The 26,861-nt window shown below is 33.2% G+C and overlaps 1 protein-coding gene across 1 annotated transcript; it reads left to right on the top strand.

The window, feature by feature from the left end:
* Nucleotides 1-5,096: 5,096 nt before the first annotated feature.
* Nucleotides 5,097-17,860, top strand: LOC131948404 (brevican core protein-like). The gene is made up of 12 exons (XM_059310011.1): nt 5,097-5,157; nt 6,816-6,891; nt 7,913-8,068; nt 10,271-10,384; nt 11,993-12,118; nt 12,559-12,581; nt 13,064-13,199; nt 14,167-14,541; nt 14,672-14,714; nt 15,390-15,429; nt 16,968-17,010; nt 17,583-17,860. Exons 2-12 carry the CDS (start codon nt 6,840-6,842, stop codon nt 17,639-17,641), a joined length of 1,167 nt encoding a protein of 388 aa, XP_059165994.1. The 5' UTR covers nt 5,097-5,157; nt 6,816-6,839; the 3' UTR covers nt 17,642-17,860.
* Nucleotides 17,861-26,861: the final 9,001 nt, after the last annotated feature.

Raw genomic sequence — 26,861 nt, 5'->3', positions numbered from 1 at the left:
ATGTTACACGATTAGTTTAGTTGTAAACCATAAAGAAAGATATACCATTACGACATTATAGGGCCTACCCTTTTGCCCCCCCCCCCCCCCCTCCTCACATCCATGATTAAACTAGTTTTCTATTTTCCGGAGTTCCAACCTCATTTCAAACATAATTGCAAGTTTACTGTATCAATATCACCTCGTACATTCATTTAATTTTGGAAAAAACAAAATGGCGTATTGAGTCTTGGTTTGTGCTTGTTGACAAGCCTTATAACATACACATAAACATTTGCAACATAATATTTACTCTTTCAGCCTAACAAACAGCCATATTATTTACACAAAACAAACGTAGTATAAAAAGCTGCACTGGTTTGAAAATTTAAATCTAGGGAAAAGAAAATAAAAGTTAAGAGACATCAGAATTATTTTGAAATTCTACCATTTTATTCGCACAGTAACATTGGTATGGCTGTTTCTAGATTGCTGGAACTGACTGATTTTAAACACGAACTTGAACAAATTAGCAAATTGCTAAAAATAGAATAGTTTAAATAAAAGAAGAAACCTTAAAAACTACTGGCTGTGTAAATTAGTTTTTCAGTTAGCTTAACACACCTGAATCACGGACAAATGTGTCATATTCTAGCTTGACGCTAGAATTGTATCGTTCTAACTTACAGCCAGAGTTGTATCATTCTAGCTTACAGCCAGACTTGTACCATTCTAGCATACAGCCAGAATTGTATCCTTCTAGCTCTCCTTAACACCAGCCCCTTTAATCCCCTTATTCCCACCCCTCACTCTCCTTAACATCACCCCCTTATTCCTCTTATTCCCACCCCATCACTCTCCTTATCACCACCCCCTTATTCCTCTTATTCCCACCCCCTCACTCTCCTTAACACCACCCCCTTATTCCCCTTATTCCCCTTATCACCACCCCCTCGTCCACCTTAACAGAATCAATAACCCCCACCCCCTTACATAAGTGTAGCAACAGGCAGATTACCAAAAGCAATACCCCCACCCCTAAATACATTCCGTGATCCCCTTCTATCCTTACCACAAACAACAACTCCAATCCCTATCTTACAAATATGCAGCAGATGGAACATAGATGAACGGAAACAATTCCCACACCCTCCCCTCACCGCTTAACGCAAATAACAATCCCCTCTTTTTCAAACAAAGAATACCCCACCACCCCAACATTTTTCTTATAAACTAGCAACACATATGGACTTAAGAAAAAAAAAAACTTCAACCGTATCTATAAACACAGATGCGTACCAACACACAGCAAAACAAGGAGAGGATCAATGACAACAACGTAGTTAACGTTTCTTGATGTAGAAGTTTTATATCGGTGGATGTATCGCACGACTGACTTCTTCTTTGTTCTGTAACGATTGCGCAATCATTAAAAATGATGTAGCCTAGGGTTATTTACAGAGATTGAGAGAGAATATTAGTTTACGTTCGCAAGTGGTGTGCGTGTGCGCGCGTGTGCGTGTATGTGTGTGTGTGTGTGTGTGTGTGTACGGGTACGCGTTAGTATGCGTTAACTAAAATCTGTCAATCTCTTACACGTAAAAAATTGAAAAAAAAAAAGTTTTTTCCGATCTTGAAGAATGTAAAACGTCAAAGTTCATCAAAATCTCTTTTAGATTGTGTGCTCGATTAGAATGTATACTCTTAGTTTCCTATATGATCAATTAGAGAGGTGTAAAATGGCGAAAAGTGGCAAAAATGTGTTAATTATCCTAAATTAAGCCTGTATCTTGTACTTTGTTCTCGATTGTTATAGTTGGTCATGAGATAGTTGTTAATAACCCGAACAAAATATGAATTAAAGTAACAAAACCAAATACAATATCAAAAGTAAAACGCCTAGGCACAATATCGTAGTAGGCCACACGATCATCATCAACATTATCATCATCTTTTCCTTTTTACTTTCTTGTATATACGAAGTATAGAGAAAGTCTTGTAATCGTGCGAAAAAAATCGAGATTTTTACAAATCTCGACATTCTACACCTCACTGATACGGAAAAACATAAGTTTGCAATCTTGTCCGTATGTCTGTGTGTCTGTCTGTCTGTGTGTAAATACGATAACTTGAGTACCGTTACAGATAGGTTAATGAAATTTCATATATACGATTTTAGTATATTATTAAAATCGTAGATCCTGATCAACTTTTGAGCGATTTCCCAATTACCCGGAAGTGGTACTTTTTCTACTTTGAATTTTTCAAAAGCCTATAACTTGAGTACTATTTCAGATAGATAAATAAAATTTCACATGTAAGTTCAAAAGATCTAATTCTCTACCTTCTGTCAAGTTTTGAGTAATTTCCGTTGACCGGAAGTACTAATTTACACTATTTCCGATTTCTCAAAAAACGCATTTAAATTTATAAACTAATAATATTGCGCACTATTATGCAAATTCATTTGGCGTTCACTTGTTGTGAAATTCTTTTTCCTACGAGATTTTATTCTATTTAAAATGGTGTTCCCATCCCCTGTTGTTTTATATAAGAATATTCGAGAAAGTTTAGGGGAGATCACTCCCGGTTTTTTTTGCCCAAGACACATGGGACTGCACCGAAAGCACCCTACAATTTTGTCTGTCACCGGGTATTTTCTTGTTAGTTCCCCTTGCTTGTCCTGACTTTGCCAGCAGTGCGCCTCCATGTTTGTCGGTTACCGGGAATTTTCTAGACAGTCCCGCATGACAGTCCTGTCTCTGCCGGCTGCTCCTCGCTGTGCGCTTCCTCGTCTCACTTGGCCTTCCATGATTCCTTTTTCCTTGAGGGGTCCAGTTTAGTGCCATTCCCCAATACTCCATCTATACAATTCGACTTGGCTACATATTACAAACGAAGAAAAACATCATCTTGTTTTCGATTCATAATTTTTATAATTCTCGATGAATCACTGTTTATTTTGTCTCAGTGGTTGGGTAATTAAATTTCTCCCAAAGAACGATAAATCAAATGTTTTATGAGATCATCCCTTTGAAGACCTATGTGTATGAGACAGATGTAACGTTAGACAAATCAATGCTATCCCAACAAGCCCAAACTTTGTGGGGGGTCTTTAGAACAGGGATGTCGTGTGAGGTAAGACAACAATCAATGCAACATTATTGGTAGATTTGCCACGCCCACGTTTTGTACACACACACACACAAACACACACACAAACACACACCTACACGTACAAACGAACACTCCTAATCATGTAGGCATACACACACAGACAAACACACACAAACACAAACACATATATATATATATATATATATATATATATATATATATATATATATATATATATATATATTTATATATATATATATATATATATATATATATATATATATATATATATATATATATATATATATATATATGTGTGTGTGCGTAGTTACACACATATTCTCATATCAACATATTCTCACCATTGCTTCATGGCGTGATGTGTGATGTTTTATATGGCTCACCATGCTGTGAATGTTGATATTTATATGACAAGAATAGGAAAGAAGGACTTTCTCAAACATCGCAAGCTTTTATAATAAAAAACTACATTCACATATATAGGAATATAGAGAAATACAATTTCAGAGAAATGGCACACTCTTTCGCAAAAAAAGGGTCGAAGTAGCCTCTAAGGGGAGAAGAGGCAGTTCAACTTATATGTTACACACTGCAAGGATCGGTATTAACTGTGGTAGAGATTATCAGACATAAAAGAGCCTGCAACATTACAAGGAAATTATACAAATTGTACTTCTTTGAGCGCCTCTTCATTGTCTTTAGAGATAAAACCTCATATATATATATATATATATATATATATATATATATATATATATATATATATATATATATATATATATATATATATATATATATATATATAAATGAAAGTATTTGGACACCCCCTCAAACAACATTCCTGTTTACACAAGTATCACAAATCAATATTTAGCGCAAACGACTGTTTTAAGTTCAAAGCTATTTTATTGTTGTATTTACATATAAGCTTATTAATAAATTAAAATCACATTAGTTAAAATAAAAATTCGCTTACGAACAAATTATAATAATGGTTTAGGGTTTATCCCACACGTCTTTCATCCTTTTGTTTTATCGCAAACAACAACAACTAAAACAGAAAACGGCCCACACAAACAGATAAAAAAGAAATAACACAAAACCTGGTGGGACGCTGGAAAAGTTTTCCAATGTGGGCGTGATAAAGACGTGACGATCGATTCGGTACAAAGGCGGATTATGCTTACTTGGTTTCATGGGATAGCTAGTTCGACTGGAAAACCTTTTGACTACTAACCTGGAAATCTTCAGTTTAAAATTTCAGACAGGTCATGAATATATCACAAAATATATTTATAAATAAATAAATAAATAAATAAAAACATAAATAAATAAATAAATAAATAAATATATATATATATATATATATATATATATATATATATATATATATATATATATATATATAAAGTTTAACACTACCTTAATATAGTAAATACTAAAAAGTTTACGATAGAAAATTACAATACACAATACCACGTTCTCCTCCAAACCACACGCCCAACCAACCTTCACACACCCTAGCACACGCTCTGTCACCCGTCAACTGACAATCCTCACGTGAACACCTCTCGTTCTATGTAAACACACTCAACCAAGGTTACAACTATAACAAAAAGAGAGTACCTGTCATTCAAACACACAACACACACACACTTTATATGCTCTATATCATCTGCCATATGAATCGTCGAGTCCAAAAAGTGAAATTTAATTTACTATATGACCGTGTGCAATATTTTAAAAGATTGGAGACACCCACATTTTTTATTTCACTTCACAACTCCGTTCTTCTAATAAACCCTGGGGATAATTTGGGGAAATTTTGGATTTCGTGTCACGTTTTTATTATATTCTTCGGGACAGTGCTGGATTCTATAGTAAGTCGGTGGAAACGCCCCTGGGTTTTAATAGCTCGTGAGGCTCACCCACGCATGATGTTGAATTATAGATTTTGAAACAGTATATACATATACAATAAATAAGCAGCCGGACTGAGAAGTGTCTGGATGCTTAAAACTGGTGAATTTACTTACCCAGGTGAGTTGTTTTTTTACCACATATATCCATAGTTAGTTTTATATTTCTTTTCTTCGTTCATTTTATTTACTTAAGAGTATTTAAATAATATTTAAATGTAAGCAAAAGGTGTTTATGTATGAGGTGGTATATGCAATTATATCCAAGCATTTCGCAACCGATTCAGTGTATACTTTACGTTATAATTGCATATATTGTAATAATGGAAACAGACATCAATGAGAGATGAGCGATCTTATCTGATAAGTGCTTGAGTGTTCTACCATTCCACACATGTAGTTCCCAATTGTATTGAAAATCAATTTAGATTTTTTTGATATGCTGTTAAAAAGGCCGATAGTGACTTGACTTAAAAAGATGTTTTGTTTATCTGATGCCGCGTGCTTATCAAATGCCGAACTTCTTTTTCTTCTTTGTTATTAATTATTAGTGTTGAAGGGGATCGAGATTTATCTGCCAGTGGGTTTTACTCGAGATTTTGTTCGAATTTATCAACCATGAGCTTTTTGCCGACTCGACCACGCCTCCAACAAAATTAAGGATACGTGTCAACTGGTTATGTGCCTATGAGTCCACTGACTCCGATTTCAGCCTGCTTTTCTTTATGGATTTGCTTCCATAGCCTTTGTCCAACCAAGAACAAACTACAAGGCAGCAGTTGCTTTAATTTTGGAGTTATCTCTCCTAGAAGAGTGGCTGTCCCCAGCTAACGAGCCTCATCTGCCCGAGGGTTCGAACTCGAGACTTTTCGGTTTAGCAACCATGAGCTTTACCGACTCGACCACGCCGACCCCTAAATGCCGAACGAAATGCACTTGAGGAGGGTAGGGCCTCAACCAAAAACTTCCACTTTGTCCGTACCCCGGCTCTGAAGATATCCCCGCTGCTTGTTTTTCTTTACGAAGACCCCGGTTGTCTTGGACGCCACGTCTTTTTTTCTTCGATGGAAGATCCACCCAAGTGTCTGGACTGTCACACTTTTCTCTATAAATAGCGCAAATATCCAAGACTCTTTCGGTTGCACATTAACCCTTTGAGGCCCAAGGGACATATGTGTCCCAAATTTTCAAATTATCACCAAACGAGTTGTTGAATTTGCTTTAAAACATTTATTACATGCTAGACTTAATATAAATTAAGCTGCTTTCAGTATATGTGAGATATGTTGTTGTCATATTTATGTAAGCTTTCTATTTTAAGACCACTAGCAAAGCTACATTTATATTTTAATAGTGTAATAGAAAGAAATTACTGATGGTTATTAAAAAATTGAATATTTACGTATTATTATTTAAATTTGTTTTCCCTAATAGCTTTATTTGCCACAGGCTCAGATCTTGCAAATAGAACACTGAGAATGATAGGCTGGGATCAAAGATCTCAACGATGGGTTGAAAAATGAGTGACATCCATCGTCGCTAAAAAAAAAATAAATTATGTCACCATTTCAAATTGTAGAAAGTTCTATATATTACAATAGAGTTGTCTTCTGCTAGATAAACATTACTTTGCAACACAGAAACAACGTTTATAATTTTTCTCTTTGTCTGTTAATATTTTTAAAAAGAATATTAAAGTTTATTCTATCGTGGATTTAAAAAAATAGGATAAATAGTCTCGCTAGCTATGGTTTATGTTATGTTATTTTCCATTTACAGATTGGCAAAAGCAAGTTTCCTGACATGAAGATTGTAGCAGCTATTCTGCTACTTTGTGGCTTATCCTTAGCTCAAGGTAGTTGCGTTTATCACTTTGATTTTTTATTGTAGAATTTAGATATTTGTAGATTGATTTATCTTTTAGTTAGCCTGTGTCTTTGACGGCGGAGTATGTAGAAATTATGTGTTTAGCATTATGCCCTGCCGTCTTCGATTTTATCTAAATTAAAAACCATAAAAACCGGGTGGACTAAGCAGAGGCGTAGCGACCCTTTCCGGCGACCGGGGACAAACTTTCGATTTGCAACCCCCACCCCTCAGACTTTCGATTTGCACCCCCACCCCTCAAACTTTCGATTTGCACCCCCCTTTAAACTTTCAATTTGTTTTTCCAACTCATTTTGGCGCCCCTTAGGGTCGTAGAGCCGGGTTTAGTGACGGCTATTAGGGGCAGATAATTTAGTTTAAAACGATTTTAAACTTAGGAGAGGTAACTAAGAGGAGTTTACTTTTACGGGGGGGGGGGGGGGGGAAAGGATGGGGGGATATCGTGCTTAACGAGCTACTGATAGTGTTTTAAAGCAAATATTGTCAGTGGCAGCGTTGGTACTGTCGAATTCACAAATTATGAATTACTGAAAAGTGCAAAATAAAACAACTAAATAGCGGCGTATGATACGCCGCGGGTCGGGTCGTATTAATTATTAGGCCTCGTTAGTTTTTTTTATATATGTTGACTAAAATGTAAATTTTAGCATTCAAAATTGTTCTTTAAAAATGTGTCTAATATGTGCAACCCTTACTACTCTTAACAAGTTCATTAAACTTTGACTAAAATGTCATTTCTTTACAATTCTACAGTAGTTGCATAAAAATTTGATTAAAATATTCATTCTTTAAAATTCACAATTCGTTCTTTTTAAAAGTTGTCTGATATGTCAATTTTTACCACTTCGAATTAGTTCTTAAAGACTCGACTGAAATGTCTATCTTTACAACTCTCATGAAATGAATTTTTTTTAAAGGTGCCCGACATGTACCAGTCTGAACTCGTTCTTTATAAAATTGATAGAAATGTCTATTCTCGACCGTTCTAGATTGTGGGCCTGGATGGACTTTACGACCGGGGACAACACTATGCTATCGTCTCGAAAAGGTCGGGAAAACGTACCCCAATGCCAGAGACGCATGCGTTGGGTTTGGTGGACAACTAACCTCCGTCACTGATTTAGTCGAGAAAGCCTACATATCAGGTAACTTGATACAATTGTTGATTTCTTAAGTTATGTACTATAATGATATGTATTTCTCGATTACTTTTAACAATACATTTTTGGTCATTAAGCAAATTAAACATGAAATGAGAAGGTTATATCAAGGACCATAATACAGACTTTGTGTACACTATGTGTGAGTTGGGGGGCGGGGGCGACTAATCAACTCAAAACGTTATTTAAATATAAACAGTTTTTCAGTTTATTGTAAAAAAAAGTTTGTTTGAAATACATTGCTTTATTTGTTTATATTTTAACAGTTAGGCTACTGTTGTTATTATTTTTTTTTTGCCTTGCGAACATCTAAATAACTACTTTTCAAAGTAAACACATGATTAAATTTTAATAAATTATTAAATAAAAATTTAAGGATTCTTTTTCTTAATTTTGTCATTTCATAATTTCCAATTGAAATGTTATTCTTGAGAAATTACGTAGACAAATGAAAATCTAAAGAAACATATTTTCAATACCAGATCGTTTTCATCAAAATATGTTGTACTCATTTGATTTCATAATCTGCTAATATACACTAAGTGTACTATTTGAAAAGTATTAGCCAGTAAAATAAACAAATGTACAAATGAAACAACGAAGGTTACAAATTCTATTTTTAAAACATTACACGGTGAGACAATCGAATTTAAACCAACTTTATAAAACTCCAAACGGAGTAGTTTCCCATTATTTGTCAGCAGGCACCACAAAGTAAAACATGAATACAGCAATAAACGAGTTAAAAATGCCGATTCAGTTTTACTAGTAATTCAATGCTAAACTTAAAAAAATATTTTTCTTCTTTCTTAATAGCTTAATTAATTAGACATGTCAAAGCAAACTTAGAGAAAAATCAGTTGATATATTCAACATTGAGGAGCCGCCCAAAACCGAATGTAATGAAGAGGTGTGTTTTGCATTTTTATACTCAACAAGAGGTCTACAGGAATGATGATGGGGATGTTAACTATCGATTTACGGAGAAAAAAGCTGCCAATTACTATATTTTTAATATAATAATAATAATAGTAATAATAATAATAATAATAATAATAATGATAATAATAATAATAATAATAAATAAATAAATAATTAATAATTAATAAATAATTAATAAATAATTAATAAATAATTATAATTATAATTATAATTATAATTATAATTATAATTATAATTATAATTATAATTATAATTATAATTATAATTATAATTATAATTATAATTATAATTATAATTATAATTATAATTATAATTATAATTATAATTATAATTATAATTATAATTATAATTATAATTATAATTATAATTATAATTATTATTATAATTATAATTATAATTATAATTATAATTATAATTATAATTATAATTATAATTATAATTATAATTATAATTATAATTATAATTATTATTATAATTATTATTATTATTATTATTATTATCGTTATTATTAACATTATACATTTATTATGTCTACATTTATTTTAATTACTATCAGTATTATTAGTATTATTATTACTTATTTGATTTTCATTATTATTTATCGTTTTTATTATTCTTCTTTTTCTTCTTATTTTAATTAGAAGTAGAAAGATAAACGTTTCTGAACTAATTCCTAAATACGTATATAGAGAAATATATAAACCATACGGTTAGTTAGTTTGTATCACATATTTGTACCGGGAAAAGCATGACTTACATCTTCACCGAGCAGGAATCTCACAAAACAGTAGATACGCATTTCTTATAGCAAACGTTCTATATTGTGTTGTTTAACTGCAACAGAATCGTACTACAAGGCCTCGAGATTGCCTTTAAGTTATATTTTTCTGTCTTCATTATTGTATTAAATACAACCCAAAAACTTTCAGGTTATGAAGTACAAATCTCTTGGCTTCAACTTATTCCAGCTTTTATTTCAAGCGGACCTTGCATTCTTTTTGTTTTCCCAAGAACATATAGGCCTACTAGACTAGACTTTGTTTGGAATGAATGTTTCCTACAAGGTTCTTGCTGACAATCCCCAAGGGTATAGATGAAATAAATAAAGCCCAGGCATTGCTTGACTTCATCATCTGAAGCACTTGATGATAAAAGGGCTGCAGTTACACGCAGACCTAATGGTTAAATATCATCTGAATATAAGCTTTAGATTTAATTTCATTTCTCTTCAATGTATATTTTCAGAAATGTCAAAGACCATAAACGTGGATATTTGGATCGGGTTGACGGACGAACTTGGTCAAGGTATCTGGAGATGGCAAGATGGCTCTTGCATGTCTTTTGTAGACTGGATCACAGGTACAATTTTTAAGTTAATAGACATAAGTGTACGATAGTATGCATGCCTTTTGTAGACTGGATTTTAAGTCAAATATTTTTTAAAAGATAAATTGCATGTCTTTTAATGCAAATATTCTAATAAATTAGTCATTAAGATAATATGCATGCTTATTGTTGACTGAATAGCAGGTGAAACATTTTAATTAATAAGGAACTAGTGTAAGATGCAATGCATGTCTTTTTTGACTGGATCAGAGGTCAAATATTTTACTAAAACATTAATTTAAGATAATATGCCTGTCTGCTGTTCAGATGTAATCAATTTAAATAAAGATAACTTTAGGATACTATGCATGAGTTGAATGAATTGCGGGTAAAATAACTTCAGACTGCTTATCAATTTGAATCAACGTGCATAAGTTTTAATATATATATATATATATATATATATATATATATATATATATATATATATATATATATATATATTAATATGTTATGTGACTTCAGTTAAAAAAGTCAGGATTGAATTAATCTTACTTCAAGCTAAGAATTTAATCTTAAACTTATCATAATAAATGATATCCCGCAATAATATAACAAAATAAAAACCTAAAATGTGGTCAAATTGTTATATTAAGGCCCTAGGCATTGTGTCTAGTGATCTATGCCCACATCATAATCTTAAGAAATGTTTTTGTATTGCTTGTAAATGAAATAAATAATTAACATTAATATAAATAAAACATTCTTTTTTCGCATAATCTGCGTGGGCTATAGCGGCGTCTGGTATCCTTTCAATCATCTTCCTCTACCATCCTCAATCATTTCAATCATCTTCCTTCACCATCCTCAAACCTTTCGATCATCTTGCTCCACCATCCTCAATCCTTTCGATCATCTTGCTCCACCATCCTCAATCATTTCGATCATCTTGCTCCACCATCCTCAATCCTTTCAATCATCTTGCTCCACCATCCTCAATCCTTTCAATCATCTTGCTCCACCATCCTCAATCCTTTCGATTATCTTGCTCCACCATCTTCAATCCTTTCAATCATCTTGCTCCACCATCCTCAATCCTTTCAATCATCTTGCTCCACCATCCTCAATCCTTTCAATCATCTTGCTTCACCATCCTCAATCCTTTCAATCATCTTGGTCCACCATCCTCAATCCTTTCGATCATCTTGGTCCACCATCCTCGATACTTACTTGTCACTGTTCCCTTACGACACATAACATACGACCTTGCGTCACACCAGGACCATTGAAATTCCCATTTTTAACGACTATGTAATTTCAAATTTAGTTTTTGGATAAGAGTCGTAGAAATTGCTAAAAGTAATTTTACTTTCATTGCTAGGATATTTTCTCCATTTGTGCGGTTTATATATATATATATATATATATATATATATATATATATATATATATATATATATATATATATTTAGGCCTATATATATATATATATATATATATATATATATACAAACATATATATATATATATATATATATATATATATATATATATATATATATATATATATATATATATATATATATATATGCCATTATGTAGTACATGAACCATTATAAAATAATGACTTGTATTCAACAGGTGAACCAAATTACGGAAATGGCGGGCGAGAGTGTGTTCGTCTGCGAACGTTCACCAGATATGATAATAAGTGGGATGACGTCAGATGTACTAATATCTTCGCGTATATCTGCAGAAAAGATCTAGGTGTGTAATAAACTGTACTCGTATATCTGTATGAAATATCTAGGTATACAATTCGCAACCTTTTTTTTTTGTTTGGATTATTTAGCAGTTAATATCAGGATAATTATAAACTAAATTACGCTAATTTATCGAAGAACATAGTTACGTGTATACCAGTATATTGACTAAGTGTATAGAACATGAGCATCTAGTTATGCATATTGATACATGTTTATTATTATTTCTTTTTTTTATCTGTCTGTCTTTCTTTCTTTCTTTTTCTTTCTTCCTACGTTGTCTCTCTTTCTATTTCCCTCTCTCTCAATATATACATATATATATATATATATATATATATATATATATATATATATATATATATATATATATATATATATATAGAGATATATAGATAGATAGATAGATAGATATATATGGATTGATTGTTTATTTTGTTACAGCTCCTCCGTCTCAACCAAACACGGTAAGTGTTTCGAATGGTTCTTTCTTAGATCTATTCATTTAACAAGCGATACTAGTTAAATTAATGGTAGCTTTACTTTTTTAAAAGTATATGTGACATTACAGATGTTACTTGCTTACCATATATATATATATATATATATATATATATATATATATATATATATATATATATATATATATATATATATATATATATATATATATATATATATGTGTGTGTGTGTGTGTGTGTATAGTACGAAATAATGATTAACAGAAATGACATATTTTTGTATTTTAATAATAATTCCTTCTGTAAAAGTAAATATCACCTAATTTAGAAACTAAATTTTCTGTAATCTGATAGAAAAAACATTAAAAAACGTGTGTAAATTGTTTCGAGAGGAGATTACAATAATGTGCGTTACACCGTTACTTTACAACGTTTCAATATTGTGTTTTGTGTGCTCACGTGGCTAACGTTGAGAAATATGTTTCTAGGAATGTGACGATGCATGTAAAGCTACGGCTAACTGTATAGGATACGCCTTTAAAGACAATGCGTGCACGCTTCACGTGAAGACGGTGACTGGGACTACGAATGGTGTACAGACGACAATAGTGAAATGTGTTAATCGTAAGTTAATACAACGTTTTCTAAAAAGTTTACGCTCACTTTTATTATTAGACATTACATTTTGTAATCAGCCATTATCATAAATTATATATTTCAATGTTTTAAAAATTATTAGCAAAGATTATATTGTATAATTTGTGCAAGTATCAGCTTAAGTTCTATACATTAGATAATTAACATTAGTTAACATGTTAGAAATAATTGTTGTTAATTTCTATTCTTTTTGTCCTTAACTGTTTTACAAAGTCTTGATCTTGAAAGCCGAAGAGTGATTGCAAAGGGATTTGATTTGTTTGTAGTTAAGTATTAGACATTGGAGAAACGATTTCTTTTTTTTCTTTAATATTCTTTCACCTAAGTTACACATTATCTCGAAGTGTATGATTTATTATTTTAATTGTTTTATAAACACAGGTATATACACGTTTATCGTTAAGGGTTTAATTATGTTCCGATCTTATTATCTCCCCTTGTATAACATCTGTCTTAGTAACTGAAAGTAATTTCCCTTTTCGAACCTGACGGTCGATGGGGCAAAAGAAGTAGAGTTCACCTACTTCGGTGACATCTACATATAAAAGTTTAATGTGGTCAACACGTGATTTAGCTGGGTGGACCCAGGGGCGACTAACTTGCACCCGCATTCGAACTCGAGACTACTCGAGTAGTATTGCGTTAAATCGTATGAAAGCAATTGTTGTGATCACGGTTTAACCAATATCACAATCTTTGTTTAAATTTCATTAACAATGATTTTTTCAGTTTACAGAATAAGTGCCAGGCATTTGCATTTATTTATTTAATTTTAAAGACACATATTTATTCCTAACAATGTATAAACATATAAATACTGTTTTGAAAAAGCTCAACAGAGCCTTTCAAAAATGGTGTTTGAATCGACTTGTTGTACTTAAACTGATACATAGAACTGTTACAAACCTTACAAAATTTACATCACAAAATGCAGCGTCGGCTGGTCCAACTGAGGCGCCCCCTACCGGTCCAACTGATCCCCCACCTTCTTATCCAACTGACCCCCCAGCTACGGGTCCTAATGACCCGACAACTACTTGTCTAACGGACCCCCCAGCTACAAACGCCACGGATCCACCAACCGCTGAACCAGCTACACCAGCGCCAAACACCCCTCCTAACCCCCCAGCAACTGTGCCCCCTCCCTTTCCACCTGCACCAGCGACCACCACCAGAGCACCAGCAACTAGAGCCCCAGCTACGCCCGCTCCAAATCCCCAAAGACCACGCAGGAGACGTAGAAACAGATGGCCGAGTTACGGGCGAAGATTCCCGAACCGACGTTGGTGGCCCGGATATCTAAACCCAAGTACACAAAACTACTTATATTTTGATATTAGCTTTTAAATTTTATTACATCTAAATCAAAAGTAAATTAATTAACCTATCGATAATGCCATTTTTTTACTTACATAATTTTTGTATTTCTGTGCATTCAGGTGACGACTGGTACGACGACCAAGGGTATGACATTCTATCTGAGTAAGTCTAGGTGTTTCAACCTCTGCATTTAACTGATAGAATTTAAACTTAAAAGAACAAGCGATCGTGTACGTTTGTTCTTTGTTTCTCTAAAAACTCTATAAAAACTGCCTGACCATTCAGTCAGATATAAATAGGCCCCGGGGGTGCAAATAACCATAAGCCCTTAGGGATACAATTACTGATAAGACCCTGGGGATGTAGATACAGATACGCCCCTGGAGATTCAGATACAGATAACCCCTGGTAATACCGAAACGCCAGTAACGATTCAGATAAGCCCGCATGATGCAGATACACATCAGCATCTAAAGATGAGGATATATTAGACCCACATTGTGTTAATCTCTATCCTAACCTGTATGTCTCATATTCCAACGTAGATATGATCGATACTGAAATATTTGCAGGCGACCATCAATATTTGATCTTAGCTGAAGAATGTATAAGACTTATGACTTTCAGTATGATCAGTTACTCTACCAATCGATTCGGTACATGGATATAAAACAGAAAACAACCGAATCTTACCAAATGAATATATATATATATATATATATATATATATATATATATATATATATATATATATATATATATATATATATATATAATTTAAACTTTATCACCGATTAAAATGGCTTAAATAAAATGCACACTCTTTTTGTCTTTCAGTAATCGCCTTCTGTCGTGGGCTCGCAAACGCTTGCGTGAGGTGAGATTTCTTTAACCCTTTATTTACGGAATTATGTTCTGAATGAAATTTTTACTTAAACAATGTGTTACTATATTGCTTTTGGCACATTCAAAGAATATATCGAAGGAAATTTTGTTTCATAAATTTTTAATGGCCCAAACCTATATTGGTACTTATAAGTACCGTCAGGAATGTAGGACATTTTTTTTTTAATTTTTTTTTACAAAACAGGAACAAACGATACAATTTACTAACTAATAACATGGCAATCATTATAACCATCACTTTTTGTAATCTTCACACATAAATATAGCACAAAAGTATATTTTGAGTACGATTTTTACTCGATTTTCTATCGGAACACATCTTAGACCTCAAACACAGTAAAAGTAGTCGACATTTCAAGCTCCCTCAATCTTGTCTGTGGTTTTCTGGTGTAGCAACGGTTGCCGGAATGAACATGCTTTTGCTAGAAGCTTCCAAAAGCTAGTACTATGAGCCACATAAACAAAAGCCTAGTCATTCAGCACACAACTACTAGTAATGCTAGTATAATTGTAGCCTACTAGAATGTTATGACAAGTCTACACTACAGTGCAAAGTTCATGAATAGAAGTGAGCTCAATATGTTTAGGATAGCCGTAGTGGCCTACTCTTGTTTGGTTACTGATTAAAATTTATCTTATAGGTCTATACTATATGCAGAAGTATGGACTATTACTAGTCTACACGTATACATTACGTAAATGCTAGTTGTTGTAGGCAAGATAGTTTATTGAAGTAAATATAACTAACAAATTAAATCTTACAACTAGAACTAGGCTTTGGTATACAAATGAAGTATACTAAACCTTGTAAACGAGCCTTCAACTGATACCTTTATTCTTGTTATTTTTTACTACTAGAAATTAACATGTAATTACAATATCTCTTAGGAAAACCATATGCTAACCTTCTTATAAATGTGTAAATATCATTTTTTGAGTACATTTCGATAATTAATCATCAAGACAATATTTATGTAACTCCACATAAAAAATCTGCCGTTTTCTAAAAATCCTAAAAAAATGACCGTGTGCCCTGACGGTACTTATAAGTCCACTTGTAAACATCGGTCTAATACAAAGACAATTTGATTAAAATTGTAGAACTAGAAGTTAAATGCGTTTGCCTGACTATTGGAGATGCCAATAAAAAATATTTGGGGTTGAAAACTTGAAAATAAGGTAAAACAAAGGGAAATCAAGAACGTGTGTGAGAACTGTATAGAAAAATTGTGAACTACCGATACAGCTAGACATTGAAAATGGTGTCACACCAGTAATTTTCAAAAAACATTGATCCCTCCGACTACCGGCGACTCAGAGGAGATAATACTATTAATTACTTCAATAATTTTAAAAATTCGTATTAAATGAAATGTAATATAGGCACTTAATTAAAGTGGTACTTATAAGTACCGTCAGTAGATAAAGGGTTAATTAGAATTACAATTTAATTAGATACGCTGACGAGCATAAAGATAAAGTTGTAATTTTTTTTCTCTCGCCTTTTAGCTTCAAGCAAGCATGAGGGACCGATTCGACGACTTTGACCAATGTAAGATACACTTTACTAGACTTATTGAAAATAGTTAAGAAACCGATTTACTAAATATTTAGTTCCCTCTCTCTCTCTCTCTCTCTCTTTCTCTCTCTCTTTACTTTAACAAATCTTGTAACCCACTTCAAATACAACGATTTCGTTCCAACTTTCCAGATAAGTTCCACTACGATGACAAAACAAATCTATCTATTTTTAAAATTTAATTAGATGTTTAATTAGTCATTTTAAAAATTTTAATGAAGTGAAAATAAGAAAATAAAAGTAATTTACTATCTTTCATAAAAGCTTTAGTCGTTCGTAATATATGTTACTTAGTTTAGCGATATATATATATATATATATATATATATATATATATATATATATATATATATATATATATATATATATATATATATATATATATATATATATGTATATATATATATATACATATATATATATATGTCTGTATGTGTTCCTTATTTACAGTCTACTTAAGCCATTTCTCTAGTAATTTTTTAGTAATATTAATTGTACTAAAATTAATATTTTAAACTTTTTCTGTTTTCGGTTTCATGCAACAGATGGCCGGTCAGGTTGTAAAGCGCCCGGCAAAACCAACTTCGTCGTCGTGAATAACTGAGGCCTTACGTCTCTAGACGGTCATCACTATTAAGTCAAAGATATTTTAAAGAACAAATTTTAACTGATGAAGAAATATATACCAATAAATCAATTAAATTACTTTGATTTTATTTCATGCAACTTTTAGAAAAGAAAGTCAAAAATTTTATTTATGTTAATTGATAATCCAGATTGATATATTTTTAAGAATTGAAAACGTTTTGAACTTCTAACTATAAATACCAATGTATTTAATTTTTAGGTTTTAAACTTCAAATTATAGTTACACTAATTATGTGTGTCTTGTTTTAGATTTTAATACTTTTCAAGAAAAATAAAATTATCTTTGCAGTTAATTTATGTGTTCAGAATTTCTCTTTATTTAACGGATATTACCATATGCAAAAAGTAGACTAATAATTGTAGAGTTAAAAAAAAATATTGCCTTCCAAAAATTGCTTATCGTAATCTGATAGTTTAAAATGTGAGTTTCTATAGTTACCTTGCTGAAATATGTAAAAAAAATTATATTGGACTAAACATAGCCAAAATTACCGTAAAATGTTTTAGTTGTAAACCTAACACCTTCACCTTTTGCCTTGGTCAAGAAATTGATTATTCCTATTTTAATTGCTAATTGGGATTATTATGTCTAATCGATTGTTCAGCTTTGTTTTTAATGGTTTGCACTGTTAGAAACTTTGATTGATCTCTCTGGATAAGAAGATAGATTGTTTATAATAACTCATTCTCAAAAGAGGAAATGCACCTCTCTGAGCATGGGAGAACTAGTGCTGGTGAAATCTGGAATGCGTGCACATAAAAAAATACTATTCATTAATTTTATAGTATTCTCCCAGTTTCAAGATGGTTGTCGTATCTTTATATTTTTATTAAAGTAAATGTACCTTAGTTACGATACACAATGACTATGAGGATGGTCCACTACTTTTTTCGAATACACATGGCAAAAGAAAACAAAGCCGATAAAACAAAACTAGCAAACCTCCAGCCGAATACACAGGGCAAAAGAAAACAAAGACAACAAAACTAGCAAACCTCCAGCCGAATACACATGGCAAAAGAAAACAAAGACAACAAAACTAGCGAACATTCACCAGAATACACAGGGCAAAAGAAAACAAAGACAACAAAACTAGCGAACATACACCAGAATACACAGGGCAAAAGAAAACAAAGACAACAAAACTAGCGAAGATACACCCGAATACACATGGCAAATGAAAACAAAGACAACAAAACTAGCGAACATACACCAGAATACACAGGGCAAAAGAAAACAAAGCCGATAAAGTAAAACCATCGACGTGCCCAGGATAAAGACACAAAGAAACATGGATACATCCGGGGACCGTTGCAGATAGTAGACCATTGTAGAGATACTTAGACAGCTCTTTTCTTCGGCATATATCCCAAAAATTGTGACAGGCGAACCTAACCTAAACACTGTCAATTTCCCATTCAGTGTAAGTTCCTCTATTGTAAATAGTACTGCTACACGGTTAAGATAGAAATTGGCAGCCTACTGCCTATAGGCTTAGTACATTGTAAAGTCTGCTAGCAGTTCGAAGGGGCTATATACCCTTATTTACCACATAGTGTAAAAAAAAAACTGTTTAAATGTTCTTTTGCTTTTGTGGGTAGACGACTCATTACATTACTTTAAAACTATTTCTTAATTAGCGTACCAGTCACCGCGTTGCTGCGGTCTAGACGAAAAGAACAATGCATGCTTTTAAGAGGATTTTATAGATGTGTTGCCATTCATGTGTTTAAGACACGTTACCTTCTTTTCTAAAACTGATTTATTGCAATGAACTCTATTTCTTGGATCTTAGTTGTTTGGGCGCGAGGTTGTCCACACTACCGCCCAGACGCCCTATGCTAAAAGCCAAGAGTGTACGTTAATCACCTTCCGTAACACCGAGGTAGAACACACCCCAATGACCGTTTAGGTATCAGTGGTGTAGCGGAAAGTTCTCGGGAGCCATCGTGAATAAATATAGATACAAAGTATAAACTGTAGAAAGAAGATTGATTGATATTTATATCATGCCGACAAAGCGCACATAATATAAAAGGGTAGCTATGGATTTTCTACATTTAAATGAACCGGGAGTGATCTGTCCTAAACTTTCTCGAATATTCTTATATGAAACAACAGGGGATGGCAACTCGGGATAGAAACATGATTTTAAATCCATTTTAAATACTTAAACTTTTTAAAATAGAATAAAATCTCGTAGAAAAAAGAATTGCACACTAAGTGAACGCCAAATAAAATGTGCATAATAGTGCGGAATATTATTAGTACCTTATAATGCGTTTTTGAGAAACGGAAATAGCGAAAATTACTACTTCCAGTAAACAGAAATTACTCAAAATTTGACAGAAGGCAGACAATTAAATATTTAACATACATGTGAAATCTTATTTATCTATCTTAAAAAGTCCTCAAGTTATAGGCTTTTGAAAAATTCAAAGTAGAAAAAGTGCCACTTCCGGTTATCGGAAATCGCTCAAAAGTTGGTACGGATCTAAGATTTTGGTATAACACTTTTTAAAAAATTTCATCAACCTTGCTGTAACGGTACCCAAGTTATCGTGTTTACAGACACACAGACACACACACAGACACACACACACACACACATACACATATACAGACATGCGAACAAGATTGCAAAATTATGTTATTCCGACTCAGGGAAGTGTAAAACGTCGAGATTTGCAAAAATCTCGATGTTTTTTTTTGCACGATTACAAGACTTTCTCTATACTTCGTATATACAAGAAAGTGAAAAAATCCAAATCTAGCCAAAATTTATATATCACTACTCAAATCCTGATTAAAAATACTTCAACACCTGCAGGTCCTACTGTGTTGTCCTAACTACATCCATATCACGATCATATTTAGTTTACAATGGTGAACGATTTGTAATCCTTAGACTGCGACATATTTCAAAGCAATAAAAACATTTCTTTTATCCTGTGTGTAGGCCTACCTATGATCTAAGCCAGGGGTCTCCAAACTACGGCCCGCGGGCCGGATGCGGCCCGCGATGTCCTCTCATCCGGCCCGCGGAGATCTTTTTGTCCACGGAAAACACGTTGTTGATGATGGCTGAGGAACTTTGCTCAAAAAAATCAAAGACATGCCTGGAACTAACTGGCCCCCGAACTGAAATTTGATAGTTAATGCGGCCCTCGGACTGAAAAGTTTGGAGACCCCTGAATCTAAGCCAACGACAATTTAAGAAAACTACACACAGTGCACACTCATCAAATAGGTCTCTTACACACTTCGCCTACATACACTATTGAATTACACTAGAAATAGATTTTAAAAATGGCTCCAAGGTATGATTTATAGGATATTTTAGCCAAGGAATTAAGGGAGCAAGGCCTGGGGGATTAGTAATGAAGAGCCGGATGTTGCACATTTATCAGGCCCCGCCTCTCCACACAGCTGTTACCTAAACGCATCGGGATCGGTTGATTCGAATAAAGTTCTCAAATAAAACACACACTGCACCTGTACTACTCCCCTACACACTACTCCTATACACACGACTCCTACACACACTACTACAAACACTACCACACACATACTACTACACACACTCCTACACACACTACTCCTACTTACTACTTCTATACCCACTACTACTACAAACACTACTACTACACACTACTACAAACACTACTCCTACACACACTACTCCTACAAACACTACTACTACAAACACTACTACTACACACACTCATACGCACTACTCCTACACACACTTCTCCTACAAACACTACTCCTGCACAAACTACTACAAACACCACTCCTAAACAATACTCCTACACACACTACTCCTACACACTACTTCTATACACACTACTACTATGAACGCTACTCCTACACACTACTCCTACACACTACTACAAACAATACTCTTACACACTACTCCTACAAACACTACTACACACTCTACTCCTACAAACACTACTCCTACACAGACTACTCCTACACACTACTCCTACACAAACTACTACAAACACTACTCCTTAACACTACTCCTACACACTACTCCTACACACACTACTCCTATAAACACTACTACTACACACACTCCTACAAACACTACTCCTACACACACTACTCCTACACATACTAATTCTACACACACTACACCTACACACACTACTACACATGCAACTCCTACACACACTACACACACCATTTTTCCCCAACACATAAGCTCCAACTACATGTTACAAAACCGACTGAATCTATTACCCAACATGACATATAACATTAAATTTTATTACCCCTCCTTACTACATCGATTGTACAAAGAGATTTATTTTAAAAATGTTTGCTGATTTTAAAATCAAATCACAAATCTATATAAGCTATGTATTATATGTTTCTGCGTGGTCGAATGTTAGAGCTTACGACTGCTACCCTCAAATATCTCGAGTTTGATTCCCTGGCTCGGGTCCGAATCTGTAATACGTCCACCCAGCTCTAATGGGTACCAGATTGATGTTAGGATAACCGGTTCATAGTGCAGACAACAATACCACCCTCTATGGCAAGTTTGTAAAAAACAACAACATATGAACTCTACTTCATATGACCCATTATGTCTTGGGCAGGAAAAGATTATCATGAAAATTGTTCTGAAACTTGTTTCCGTTGCTAGTGTTTTGAAAGTGGTAGAATGGCATAGCAGAGGCTAAGACTAATAATGCAAACATATGGGCAAAAAAAATTAATCCAGTTGATATTAAAACAAACTAACACAACGGACAACAATATAAGAGAATCTACTGATTTCCCATATAATACGTCAAATACATGCAGTTGATTGTAGTTTGAGAGTAAAGAGGAGGCTTGTTTAGAAAGTTCCAGAGTTTAAGTAATGCAGCTACATGTTTTCTATCAAAATTTTCATCTCCTTGTTAGTGTGTTTCAAAGTTGGAATAGTTATAAAATAGGTTACCTTAGGTGGAATTATTGAGGATATCCGAACTATTAGACACTGATCAAGCTTTAGACTTCCTAGGATGAGGCCGTCTGAATGTATTAAAACCAGGCAATGCAGTAGACTAGCAAAGCTATGAATGTTGAGAAAAACAGGTTTCATTAAATCATTTCACTTGAAGATGAATATAGCTAGAAAAGTGTCTAGTTTGGTGGGCTACTACCCTGTAATTTCAGTAAAAGATACACCAACAATCAATTTACGTATTCACTTTTTTTGTCTCTCATTTCATGCAACAAAGAGAAGATTTTGGTGTTAAGAAAATAATGATAAAACGTTATACTAAGCATACACTTAAAGTGTTGTTTTACATAAAGATTTTCCGAAGGTTCAGTAATTTATTTGAAAAAATCTTGGCAATAAACAGAAAGAATTTAGACATGGTTGGGTATCAACATTTCAACGTTTACCAATATGGTCGTCTGCTACTACGTGGGCAGTCGATAGCTTAGTGTGTTGCAACACGCAGACAGCGCGTGGGAACCCCCCCGCCCCCAACTGCACTCACGATGAGTGTCATTTTGTACCGTCAAACAAAACAAATTTCCACATGACTAAACAGAAAAATATTCAAAATAGACCAGTTTTATGGGGAAAGTTGTAATTTCAAGAAGTTTTATTACAAGACGTCTTTGTTGTAGCAATCAAACAAACATTAATGACAATATGAATACGTTCGTTGTTTACCATGTAGCACTATGAGACATCTCTCTACGTGGGTGTATGTGTGGGACTTAAATCAATATGTGTGGATGGAGGAGAAGAAAAGAAAAACAACTTAGAAATGGATATCTTAAGTGACCCACGCTTTTCTTTATAGTTATTTAAATAGTAGTCTATAATTTATTTTCTACTTTTTAGTGCATTATTACATAAAAGCTTGTTATTAAAACGTTTTTTATGAATTTTTTTTTCAGTACTTTACATGTTTTATTTACAATAGAGTTACATGACTAAAAACCAACCATTACGCGCCTACTGAACGTGATGGCGCAGCTATTGAACGTAACGTGATGACGCAGCTATTGAACGTGATGACGCGTGTGGTGTGGTTGGCTAGACATGCCTACTAATTCGGTCCAAATTTTAATTAATTCATAAAAAAATTAATTAGGCATCCAATTAAGTCAAATTTAATTTCAGATTGCATTGTCTTCATGTTTTGACCCACGTGCCAAGTGTGAATCGTATCGGTCAAGTAGAAGTTTCCGAATTTTCACTCCGGCGTTTCGGTCTAGACAGACTGACGACAGACAGATGAAGTGAGTTAAATAAAAGCTTGTAAAAAGTAACCACCTTCCTCTATTAAATGCGTATCTTTTCCTCCTACACAATTCTAAGTATGGTGGGGGGGGGGGCTTGACAATAAGCATAAATAACTTTTATCATAGGGGAAAACGTTTTACTTTCTATTTTGGGTGATATCAAAACAATTTTGCCCTGGGTTTTGCTCTAAAATTTTGATAATATTTTAATGAGTCACCTGTGATTCTCTAAACCTCGCGGGTAGAGTATAACACACTCGCTCTGCCCCCCCTACCCCAACATTGCCCCCCCCCCCCCCGAATGAATGAAAATCTGAATGCGACCTTTATCAAGTTTGATCTTAGGTTTGATCTTAGGGGTATGACCACGACTATGTTTAGTAGTAACTACGTGTAGATTAACGCTAAATCTTGTAAAAATGCCGATTCTTGATAAAAATCCGTTTTCGATGACATTTTTTCTTTACAGTTGAGGGGGAGATTCGGTTTTGGTTTCGGTTTGGAGGAAAAGGGTCATTAAATGCCACAAAAAATACGATACATTTAACAAAGCAATTATAAGTTAATATCTTGTATAATCATGCAAAATATTTTTTTCATGATTAAATGAAAACACGCAAAACAAACTCGTCTCTTAATTCAAAACTTATTTCATGTGACTTTTAAAACAAGACGTCTTTTTTGAAATAATTAAAAAAACAATAATAGCTCCAAATAGCATAACAATAAGTTTGTTGTTCAGCGTACAACTCTACATTACAGTTGTTTACGTGGATGCTTGTTATCAATGGATGTCGCAATCCACACATCGACCGTTGCTCTCGATGTAGACAATGTTTTATTGAGTTTAAATATCGCGTTGGTATAAATCAATAGAAAATAAAGATATATTTTTGGATTGATACGACAGTTTTTAAAACAGCGCCTGCGCCGTCTTGAATCAAGTTTATCAGTTGACTTCGATAAGTCTTATATTACATGTTTAATAGTTAAGTAAAAAGTAGACATGGAAGAAAGGAGCTTTTTATAAAGACACATAATGTATTTGCATTTACATTTTAAATGAAATTCATCTTCCATCGCCCTTGCTCCATATTTAATTATTACTTTAGTAATTGTGTTAGTCATTACAAATAGGTATAAAAATACAGTAACATATTCAAAATGAATGTATGTAGAAAAATGTATAAATTGATGAAAATAGAATTTAGAGAAATATTCAATATAAAATTATTTTTATTTATACAACATCAGGAATTTTAATTTCGAAACATTAGCAGATTCAAAAATGATATGCATTATCAAGCTAAACTGACTGTCGGATAAAGCTGTTTGATCTTTCTATAAGATTTCAAAACTATTATGTATTTTTGTTTGAATAAGCTTGAAAGATCGTGAATAATTTGAATTTACTATATCTAATTAGGTAAAAACGAAAAAAAACCTATAAAAATACTAACAAAAAAAAGAGATTCTACTGAAGTATTTATGGCCTTAAATCTTTAATTTATTTGAAGATTTATTCATGCATTGAAATCGGTTAAACAAGGTTATGAATTTGTTAGAAATAAATGGCGTAATTTACCCTGCCCTGACTGAATCAATAGTGTATTATCCCCCAGAGGGGGGTGTAACCAATTCACACACATATGCGTAATTCATTGTTTTTTAAAATGACATTTATTGATTTATCCATTTGTTATTCCTGCATTGTTCAAGCTAGGCGATATTTTAGAAAAAAACTGAATTTTTTTTTAACGGACAAAAATATGTGTGATGTCGTTTTAGTTGTGGATATCTGAAGCCAAAAAGAATTTATTAGTTTATTTATTTTTATCTCAGAATCGCTTATTGGCTAAAAATAAAAATAAAAACATTGATTAACTAAAAATCATTTTTTATTCATCAATCAATACAGATATTTTTCTATACATTTAAATTTAATATAACATTTTTAAATTCCCTACTTTATGAAAGTTGGCTTGTTTCTAAAGTATTTTTTGAATATTTTAATATGCCCGATGCAGTGTGAATAAAAGTCAGAACATCATTTTTAAAAAAAAATTTGGTGGATAAAAATAGTTAGTTGATTATGAATTATGTAATTATGAATGCAACTACTCTTACTACGCCAAAAAAATATAAAATTACTCCCATTGGAAAAAGAGACGAAAGTAGATAGGATTAAAGGTATATTAATGCATAAAGACAAACAAACAAAAAACATTGCTTTTTATACGCATATATAGAAGATTTTCTTTAAAAAAGCATTAAACAGATCTTCCAGTTGCAGAACAGGAAGAAATTAATGTTTGTATTCATTGTGTAATGGGTTCCACATAAATGAAGTCGCACCCTGAAGGTGGAGGGCGGTCAGTCATTTTGTGACGATATGATGATTAAATAGATTTAATAACTATACTCGATATATACTTTCAGGTTGTGTTTATTTGTGAACATTGTGAAAAAATATTGTTATTTGGATTACCGTGTAATCAGTTAATACATTTTACAGTTTTCCCTGTTGTGTAATTTTTTTTTTATTTTCGGAAAAAATGTTCTACATTTCTGGCAGTACCTAAAAGTACCAATATATATATACTAGGCATGCTGCCCAGCTTCGCTTAGGCTTTCGAAAACATTGAGAATTTGAATGCTTAATTAATTCGCCCGAAGGTCGGTCTACGACCTCAAGAGTTATGAAGAGGTTCCTCGGTGGACATTTTTTTTGCGATTTATAGCTCATATAAGGTACCGGTCAGGCGAGGTCAGTTTTGACCCCCACATCGTAGACTTTTCGGCCAACCGGCCCCCGTGTTCTGTCGCACCAAGGCAAGATCATGCCAAATTTGAAGCGCCTGCGGCGCCGGGAAGTGCCCTATCGGACACCCGACAATCTAGATCTAGATTC

Source organism: Physella acuta, unplaced genomic scaffold (assembly GCF_028476545.2).
Source record: "Physella acuta isolate Inbredline_101_S28 unplaced genomic scaffold, ASM2847654v3 ptg000642l, whole genome shotgun sequence".
Classification (NCBI taxonomy): Eukaryota; Metazoa; Mollusca; class Gastropoda; family Physidae; genus Physella; species Physella acuta.
The sequence above is the reverse complement of the archived record's forward strand: the minus strand, read 5'-3'. Positions and strand labels throughout refer to the sequence as shown.